Below are 10,806 nucleotides of genomic sequence, written 5' to 3' on the forward strand. Positions count from 1 at the left end.
GCAGGAATACTACTATTATGACTATCAGGAGGATAATATCAAGTGTTCAGGATCTGCACTTTGGTCAGGGTCCTATGAACCAAACTAAAACCAGATAGGTCAAAGAATGAGCTAGACAAGGAGTTTATCTTTTTTCACAAGTAGCCTACTCCTAAATTTTTACAACTGAGTCTCTATAATACTCAATCTATTTATCCCTATATAAAAATAAGTATTAGCATCTGCACATATTCCTCTCTGTTCAGTTAATAGGTAGCAACTCTATCAGGACTTAGGTTAAATTAAAGCAAGGAGTGATCATTTGCATACCCTGCAAAAGCTACTGATTGTGAAATTCTAACTACGGCATTATCCTGCCAAGGATAATGAAAGAGGTAAACATAAGAAAATATTAGGTTGTTGGGAAAATCATGAGGTATTTTTCTATGTTTTTCTATGCAAATATGCATCATGACTTGCCCAATTACCCAATATTAAAGAGCGGTAAAAATCTTAAGCTCGAGAATCTTGTTCCAACGTCTTGAGAAAAGCTGTCCACAGCATGTAGTTGGAAATGTCTCACCTGGTCTGTAGTTTGAATGTCTCTGGCTGTGTGTGACATTGGGCATTCTGGTGAATTCTCTGAGTGGCCATAGCAGACAAGAGATTTGTCCCTTGACATGTACATTGAGTTGTCTAGCTTCTATACAGGCATCAGGAATTGAGCAGTTTTTGTTCTTGGTTAGAACTATAGCCAGTTATTAGAGAAAATTCAAATTCAAAACCCAATCCGGTCTGTAGGAAAATCATAAAAACTCAAAAACAATAAACAGTGCTACAATTTAAGATTAGTCAGATAAGCTGCAATGCTGACTGAACATACAGGCTCTTTTAAATTGGCTTTACTGGAATGTTTCCATAAGGAATTTCTGATTAGACTTTAGGTTTTTGCCATAGGGCATGTGCGCTTACTGGAAAGAGACTGATAGTGAGAGGGAAAGTGAAAAATCACCACCACCAGCTCCCCCAGGAGGCAATGGCCAAGGCACAGTACCTTCTCCTCCATTCTCCTGGGATTTGGGGCATGCATGCACACACATACACTCAGCATGACTCTTAAGCCACCAGGTCCAGGACTCAACCCCTGGTCAGCCATGTGAGAGTCCTGCACCTTAACCACCATGCCATCTGCTAGCCTGATCAGATTTTTTTTAATTATTTATTTTATTTGTGCTTTTGTTTGTTTGTTTGTTTGTTTTAATTTGCACAGAGAGAGAGACAGGGAAAGTGAGAAAGCAAGCCATGAGGTCCAGGACTCAAACCATGGTTGGCCATGTGGGACTCCAGCACCTTAACTACCAGACCACCTGTTGGCCCCCCCAATTAGACTTTAAAAAATCTTTCAATGGCAGGAAGCCAACCCTAGGCAGTCAGACTCTGCCCGCAGTAGCTAATAGTTTGAGCTTCCTGGACTTACCAGGAAGTGATCATTTTTACTTACTGTGAAACTGGGAACCCTTTAAGCTAGACATTCTAAGCACATTTGCAAATAAGGTATCTCAGTCAAAGCCAACATTTCTAACTGTATCCTAAACGTATACAAATAATAATTTTGCCGCTAAAAATAGAAATATTCACAAATACTTTCTGAATTTCAGAGAGATCAGGTAAGGAAAACATGTAAATGCTTCCATTCTATTCATAAACCAGCAATGTTTCAAATAAAAAGAAAAAGATTGCTTTTTTTTTTCAGTTCATTTATTCCCATGTATTTAATTCTTGCTTTATTTTATCTCGATTAGCAGTTTTGTAAATCCACCATTTTCTCCACTGAGGTTTTGGAAAATTCTTACCCAGTCCAAAGTTATTAGAAATCTGTACTTATCAGTTCTTTACATGCTTTTTATGAACCTCCTTGAAGACTCAGCACTTTAGGATTATATTGCTAGCAAAAAGCTTTTAGAAAGGCATGAGAATAAAGCAATTAACTTTGGACAACAAGACTTGAAATAGCAGTTCACGGTTAACTTAATAACCTAAAATATGACTATTAACCTGTATCAGGACTATAGATTACTGGGACTCTCGAACAATTTTAGAATATGTATTAATAACATCCATACAAATATAACTCAGAGTTAAACCATGTCTTTTATAACGTTTTCCATATCAAGTCCCAGGTAAGTCTAATGAGTTCATATCTTTCTTCTGAATGCTTTAGGGGCCCTGTGAAACATCCAAAGTTAGCTTGAAGTCAAAAACTTAATTTATATTTTGGGCAAACCTTGCGGAAGTGTCAAAAAGGCTTGTCAAAATAGGATCACAGGTCACTGTGAAGTAATCGTCATTTATTCTGAGTGAGAGTGAAAAGACTTCAAACACAAATACGGAAAGTTACATAACTGTCAGCATAAACTTAGCCCTTTTAATATGGAGAAGACTCATTTGTCTTAAGTCATCAAAGACCTAATAAAAAGCAGCACAAAACTCAAGACACTATCTCGATAAAACACAGACCCTCCGTTTCTCAGGCCAATTAGCCGAAAATTAAAGCAAAAATCATGTTTCATGATTTCCTGTTAAGAACAGATCAACACTTCAAGAAAACCTTGTTGTTTAACACACCTGCACATCAGTACATTCTTGGTGCTAATGCTCAATGTTTAAAGAAAATCCTATTAATAATTCCCTTCGGATTTTAGTCAGTTTGATCACATACAAAATTTCCTTTTCAAGATTAATCTCCTACCAACCTCCCACCATCTTCAGTCATTTGCCTCACACTCCTTTCCTCTCACCTTAGAACAGCCAGTCTACCGCAGGACAAAACCACTCTCTTTTTCATCAATAAAACATAACCTCGTGTTTCGTAGCCTCCTTTATAAATCACATGATACTTTCTCCTGCTTTCCTCACATACAGTTGTTCCCCTTCGTATTTCTAGTTGGAGCTACCAGATGTTAGAATTTTAATCCTTAGCGGTTGTGGACCAGCACTTTGTGGAGTGACACCATTCCACACTTTCTAAAAATACGCCCCTCCACATAACACAATTTTTCTCACATTTATTAACAGTCCCAAATATATTTAGCCTCTCTATAGCATGTAAACACAAGATGCCAATGTATGCAAACTTTAAAGTTATGGAGAATAATTCACGTTTTCGTGATTTTAACTTATTTAGAAGTGATTCCGACGTCTAATGAATGGATCCATTACTATATTTAACATATGACCTTAAGATTTTAAGTTATTGAAAACGTTTTGTGATGCTATGACAAGTTTATTTCGAAACTTCTTCCCATTTACTAAATTTACTCATTTTTAGCAATTAGGTTTAAATTGCTTACGGAAAACAAAGCTAGCAATCATTTTGCTTTTTTCAAATAAAAAAAGCAAACCCAAGCTAAAATTGCATCAAGCCGCCTTGTTTCAATCATCCTGGGTCCCAGGAAGGCTCATGGTCCCCAGGAGAGCTACGAAAGGCAGGGCTTGTCTGGATTCTTGACTTTCATACCAGGTGCTGAGCCTAGGCCATAAGATGGAGACTAGGCAGCTGTGAAGACGATGCATGGATGACCCAGCTCCTCCTATCATGACCAGGAGGGCAGAGCTGAGGCAGGCGGGACAAGGCCATTGTGGACTTGGCTCTGCCCTAGAGTTGGCACATACGAATGAACACGCAAATGTCCTCAGACCTTACAACGGTCATCAACCTAGACCCCGGAATCCAGAGGCTCAGAATGAAAAAACGTGTTAATATCTAAGCTCTTGACTATAATGCTTAGTATCCTGAAGTAAGTAAATGCATTATAACTCTATGTCATCAAATTCAGACACATGTTATAGAAGTGTAAAATTAATTGTTTCTTAGAAATATCCTATTTCAGGGACCAGCATTTGGCATAATGGCTATGTCACTGGACTCCCATGTAGTTAACCATGGTTTGAGTCCCGGACCCGGTGGCTTAAACTCATGTCAGATGTGTGTGCGTGCATGCCCAAGATCCTGAAGAGAGAATGGAGGGGAAGGGATTGTGGCATGGGGGCGGGGGTGAATTCTCCCTTTCTATCTGTCTCTGTCTTTCTGGTGAGTGCACGCACCCTATAGCAAAAACATCTCTCTAAAAAAAAGAAAAAAAGAAAGAAAGAAAAAGAAAGTAAGAAGAAGAAGAAGGAAGGAAGGAGAAGAAGAGAAGAGAAGAGAAGAGAAGAGAAGAGAAGAGAAGAGAAGAGAAGAGAAGAGAAGAGAAGAGAAGAGAAGAGAGCCTATTTCAAAGCTCACAGTAGGGTGTGTCTTTCAGGAAACCCAACAGCTGGTGCCCACAACAGTAGCTCACAGACAAGTCAACAAGTACCAAATATATCACGGAAATAAGTTTTACGACCTTAAAACACCTGTCTGACTAGTAGACCTCCGCTGAAATAGCTGAACTATATTCAGTGCTGACGATTCTGAAGATAGTTTTATTTGATTTGACCAAGAATTTTAAAACTAGCCTTATTTACCAATGATTTCAAATCATATAAACTAAAAGGCCTTTGAGTTAATTTTTTTGAGAGAATTTGTAGGTGTTTAAATCAACTTTTTTTTTTTTATTTAGGTTTTTGTCATAGGGCACATGGACTCTCTGGGAGGTAAAGGGGATTAGAAATCACCCTCCCCCACCCCCGGCAAGATGGTCACACTGTTTTCCTTCTCCATTCGCTTCAGGATTTGGGGCACACATGCACGTGTACCTGATGTGATTTTCAAGCCACTGGGCCTGGAACTTGAACTGTGGAATCAGCCATATGGGAGTCCAGAGCCTTAACCACCGTGCCACCTGCTAACCACATAAACCAACTTTTTCCTAAACCAACTGGGTAGAACTCTATTTTAGAAGCATTAATGACATCACATATACATAACATATAGACAACATTCAGAAGTAAATCATATAGCTTTCATTAAGACCTATTTATTTACCAATTTTCAAATAGATTTTCTTCTTTCAAACTCTTGAGCCTTTGACTGTCTGTTCCACTGTTAGCCAGACAATCCTAAATTTGTAAGTAAGACAATGACTCAGGTGAAACAAGGTAGAAGTTTTACATTTCAAAGACACAGAACCTATGTCTAAACACCATTATTTGCTGTAATGAAGAAGGCATAGGATTGGCCAGGTAAGACAAAATGGGCAGAAAAAGCACTTTACACAAAAATAAGACTTACCTCTCTTCCCTGTAGATATAAAGAACCCCTTACAAATAAAAATTTTCTTTATAGATGTAGATTTATTTTCCCAAAAAAAATCAAAATAGTCAAGTAAAATATGGAAAGTTGTATTTAGAAGACCAATAGTTGATAGGCAGTCTTTTAACTTAGTTTAATTCTTGATTAGATTACCAGCTTTAGGGTGGAGCCCTTTAAAAATGAATAGCACAGCAAAGGAAGCATTTTCTCTGCTTGCTTGCTATGATGGTCTAACTTTTATAAATGCTTTATGTAGCTTTCTTTTCATCTTCAGATGGGGGATAGTTACTAAATGAAAATGTTGGTAGATTTAGATTTCTTAAGTTTTTTCATGTGGACTTTTATAGAGAGATTTTTAAAGGAGGCAATAAGAATTTTTTTTGAAATCTTTTTAGAAACTTCTGTACATCAACAGGCGTCCTTGGGTACATGCACGCACACATACACACACACACACACACACACACACACACACACACAAAAGAGAGAGAGAGTACATTATGTAAGAGCCAGCAGGTGGTATGGGCAGGCAGTGTGGTGGTTAAGGGGGCTGATTTCCACATGGCAGACTGCAGTCCGCGTTCCAGACCTGGTGGCTTCAAGATCATGCTGGGTACATGTGCGTGTATGCCCCAGATCCTTAGAGGAGATCGGCAGAGAATGGATTGCAGCATGGCCATCCTGCCTGGACCATGATTTCTCACTTTTCCTCTCTCTGTCTCTGCCTCTCCCCTCTCTGGCAACTGCATGTATGCTATGGCTAAAAACTTTAAAAAGAGAAAAATAAAGGAAAGACACACAAAAGAGAGAGAAAGCACTCAAAGGGGAATTTGTCACACCACAGTATTTTTTTTCCTCCATTCTTCTATCCTAGCAGGATCCTGGGCATGCCCTCACATAAGCTACCAGGGCCAGGATTTGAACTGCAGACAGCCGTGTGGGATCCAGTTCCCTCTGCATAGTATTTACCTACTGCACTACAGGCCCAGCAATGGATGCCATCATTTCGAATGCACTACAGCCCTTTTATGATCTAGAACCACCTCAAGACAGTCAAAACAAAGAGATTTAACAAAAGCTTGAGAACCAGCAACAGAGAGTCCAGCCACAAATGAAGTGTACCTTCATTTCTGTCTGGCTACATTCTTGGGACTCCCAACTTTTGGTTGGTTGCTTGCACATACAAGCCTATTGCCTGCGTGCCCGACAGATGGAAAGTCAAGTCGAGTTCTCAGGACAAAGAACAAAATGAACAGGAAAGCAACAGCTATGCACAGAATGGAAAGAATTGATCTTAAAATGCACTGTGAAATATTCCATAAAATAAACAGCATTATTTTAAATGACTTTAAGCAATAGTTTGTCATTTTTGCAAGTACTTGCAGCTTACTAGGCTTAATAATGGGAGGCATACCCAAAAGTCTTTTAAAACCCACTTTTCACATTGGTATTTCAGTTTCTACCTGAACTGATCAGCCACTTAAGACCTCCTTTATCTAAATGCACAAGAAAAAATGAATGGGAGTCACCAGTGAATTCCAAAATCAAGTTTATGGTTCCTCCAGTCAGCAACTAGAAACCCAATGTTCAAAGTTCTCTCACAACACACACTAACTCTAGCACTCTTTTCTCACAGCACAAGTCAACATGGATTCAAAAGCCAAAAAAAGATCAGCAACTCAGTGTAAGAAGATTCAAGATACACGTTTCCTCTCCTGAAAATCAAGTACCCACCTATATGAAGGATTGATTCTCCTCCTAGACCTAAACAAGGTTTCCCCTCCTAGGCAAAAACCAGTGCAAAGGACAACCAAACGAAAGTTTGAAACCTTGACCAAAAGATGGAAATTTCAGATTCCAAGAGTACTTACTCACCACAGCCTGAGGCCACCAAGGAGATGGTAGAGTACAGGGGGACCCAGTCGGTGCTGATACTCATGTCCACAGCAGCATCAGAGATGGGGGTGAAATCACTCAGGATCCCACTTCTGACCCAAGACATGTCAATGAATTTCAAACACTGAATCTGTAAAGAACAAAAGCCTTTATTTGTGTCTGAAAGCTTGTAGTTGGGAAGAATAGATTAGGGTAGGAACGAAAAAGTTTTTCAAGGAATTAAGCAGAAGAGGTTGGTTTTACAGAAGAGATGAAGAAAACATTAGCAAAATACAAAAGTGGATTGCATGTTTCAACACTACTTTTTTTCGTAAGGCAGGGACAAGGAGACAGAGAGTAGGAAAATACTGATTAATCAAGACCAAGGTACTTTAAAAAAAAAAAAAAAAGATGAGGGTACTTTTGTGGAAGGGCTGAAACAGGAACCTCGTTATCATGCCAGTTAAAATTGGCCTGTTTGGGAAACTGGGCTGTTATGGCTCTTTCATGATTTCTCTAAAAATCAGGTAACTCAGCTTTGTCTTGGTGACATGGAGCCCTGAGTCACTCCAGTTTGATTTTGTTCTGTCTGTTGAGGCCTGGTGGAGAAGCTTAGTCAGAGACAACAGCTTCCTATCACTTTTATTTAACAAAGTCATAGGCCTACTGCTTATCAGCTTATTTGACCAAGTTACCTAATTCTCTGCTTCAATTTCCTTACTTGTAAATAAGAGTTGTATTACTGAATAGCATCTACCTTATATGTTTATTGAAGGGATTAAAGGAGTTGATATGTGTAAAACATTTAATATAGAGTTTGTTTCAGTACCCTAATTTTCCTAACTGCCCTTGAGGCAATAGAAATGCCATCACCGACTAGGAAAATGGGTCAGAAATCAGAAAACGAAAAGAAAAGGACAAAGATAGAGAGTTTACATAGTCTAAGAATTGGTCGAATAAGGTAGTCAGTAGACATACCTACCTATTTATATCTAGAATTAATAAAATGTAAAATCTGGTTATTTAATCACGTTAGACACAAGTCTATATTGAACAACACAGATTTAGAACATTTCCAATACCACAGAAAGTATTATTAAATAATGCTTATCTATAATATCAAGAGGACTATTCAACCTACTATCCAAGCTGTTTTTGAGGACTTACATAAATATTTATGACTAACACAAGCATTATACTTCAATGATTATAAATCAACTTTATTTAAGAGTATATTTTTTCTCTTTAAATATTTATTATAATTTATTATTTAAATATAATCATTACATATCTTTGTAGGGTACAGGATGGTCTTTAAAAGCATACATATAAGGGGAGCAGTAGGTGGTATGATGTTTAAGGTACTAGATTCTCATATGGCCAACCATGTTCAAGTCCCAGACCTGGCAGCTTGCTTTTTCACTTTCCCTATCTCTTTCTTCCTCTCTCTGGTAAGCACACATGCCCTATAGCAAATTAAAATAATAATAGTAATAGTAAATAAATCATTCAAAACATGTAAATAGTGTGTATAAACAAGTAGAGAATATAAACATATCCATCACCTTCAACATTTAACATATCATGTGTGAACATTCGAAACCCACTCCAATGGTTATTCCAAATGTGTGCTGAATTGTCTATGATATCCTTTACTATGAGACAGTTCTAAAGAAAAACATTGATTAGAAATCAAACAACAATCTTATAAATTAACAAAGATAATCTTAACATAGCCAATCAAAGAAGAATCTATAATTTCCATATGGCGGACTATGGGAAATTAGAGTTTGTAAGCTGAAAAAAAATCTGTGGGTATCAATCATTGGTCCAGTTAGAAATAGGTAAGACTGTACACAACAGCAGCTCATTCAGAAGAGGCATAAAAAGAATACTTTTACTCACACATTGTGAGTTCTTGTAAGACCATGGTATACTGTACATAAAGAAAGAAGCCCTCCGCAGGTCGGTATCACTGGTGAGATCCCAAAGCAAGCCTCGCACACCCACCCTGCCCGGCCCCCAGTGCCCACTCGGTTGCCTGGCCCAGCCATGATAAAGCGATCCTCATCTTCAACAACCACAACAAGCCACAGCTCTCCAAGTTTTACCAGCCATACAGTAAAGATACACAACAGCAAATCATCAGGGAGACTTTCCATCTAGTATCTAAGAGGTATGAAAATGTTTGTAATGTCCTAGAAAGAGGATTCTTCATTGGAGGATCTAACAACAAATTAATTTATAGACATGATGCAATGCTATATTTTGTCTTCTGTATGCATTCATCAGAAAGCAACCTCGGCATTTTAGATCTCATTCAAGTATGTATGGAAATGTTAGACAAGTATTTTGAAAATGTTTCTGTACTGGATTTAATTTTCCATGTAGACAAGGCTCACAATATTCTTGCAGAAATGGTGATGGGGGGATGGTATTAGAGAGCAATCTGAATGAGAGTGTTACACAAACTGATGCACAAAATAAATGAGAAATAGAAATCTATGAGGCTGGCTTTGCAGGAGCTCCAGCCCATGCTGTATCAGCTGTAAAGAATATGAATCTTCCTGAGAGTCCAAGAAATAGAAACATTGGTGACATCAGTATGAAAGTGCCAAACCTGCCTTTTTAAATGAAAAATTAAAAAGGCTGCTTCCAGGTAAAAATCCAGCAGAAGTCATCTAAGTTCACTATGCAGTTGTTTTACCTTAAATATGAGAGCACTGTATTTAAGTCAAGGTACTGTATAGAAGTTGTGTAAAATCAATATGCAAGTTCCATGTTGCTTCTCTTGCTCTGTGATTTTAAAGAAATTGAGTAGTTGTGGTGTGGTTTTCTCTCTTTTTCTTTTCTAAACTGCTTTCCTATGTCCATGGAAGGCATGCCTCTATGTATTGGCTCCTATGGTATTTCAAAAGGTGTTTGTGATAGTTCTTTAATTATGTAGGACCCAAATTGTTGGTGTTTTTTTATGGATCACAAATGTAGCATTCCATAATTCTTTCTTCAATTAGTCAGAATTGTTGTTTAAAGAACCAAGTATGGAGACCAGCAAATGGTGTAATGGTTACGCCACTGGACAACCACATAGTCAACCGCAGTTCAAGTCCTGGACCTGGTGGCTTAAAACTCACACTGGGTGCTTGTGCATGCATGCCCAAAATCCTGAGAGAAGAAAGGATTGTGGTGTGGCCATCCCCCCGGGGGAGGTGATTTTTCACTTTCTATCTCTCCATCTCTCTCTGTATCTCTTGCAAGTGCACGAGCCCTATAGCAAAAAATCTCTCTAAAATAAATAAATAAATAAAAGAATCAAGTATGTATTGCATGAAAACTTGACCTTTTTCTCTTAGTTTAAATCAACTCCAAGGTAACTGAACTTCTAAAAAAAAATTAAAAAGAGGTCCTCGTAAAAGCAAAGATAAGACAAAATTGGAAAGAGATGTTTAAAAGCAAAGACTAGGTAAGGCCAATGATTTGGGGATTTATAGGCTTTAGAAACTTCTTGATTTTATAATCATTCCAAAGAAAGACTCAGCTGTAACATTTTGGACTTTTCCTCTGTTATATTATTTTCTTCAATAAGCAATGGTTATAATAAACATATAATTTGAAACCTGTGGAGACAACTGTCTATGAAAGAAATGGTGACTATGGATTTAAACCTGCTTGTGTGTAAAATAGTTGAATTTGTATTTAGTCCCAACATTCACTAT

General features: G+C 37.9%; 1 protein-coding gene across 1 annotated transcript in view; it reads left to right on the top strand.

The window, feature by feature from the left end:
• The window catches only part of LOC102496044 (AP-3 complex subunit sigma-1-like), a 13,688-nt gene extending 3,966 nt beyond the window's left edge, over positions 1-9,722 (top strand). The window contains exons 3-4 of the mRNA XM_027775943.1: positions 9,117-9,414; positions 9,600-9,722. Coding sequence (XP_027631744.1) covers positions 9,117-9,414; positions 9,600-9,722 — 421 coding nt within the window. The remainder of the gene's footprint in view (positions 1-9,116; positions 9,415-9,599) is intronic.
• Positions 9,723-10,806: the final 1,084 nt, after the last annotated feature.

The sequence above is a fragment of the Tupaia chinensis genome, unplaced genomic scaffold (assembly GCF_000334495.1).
Source record: "Tupaia chinensis unplaced genomic scaffold, TupChi_1.0 Scaffold000617_2, whole genome shotgun sequence".
Taxonomy (NCBI): Eukaryota; Metazoa; Chordata; class Mammalia; order Scandentia; family Tupaiidae; genus Tupaia; species Tupaia belangeri.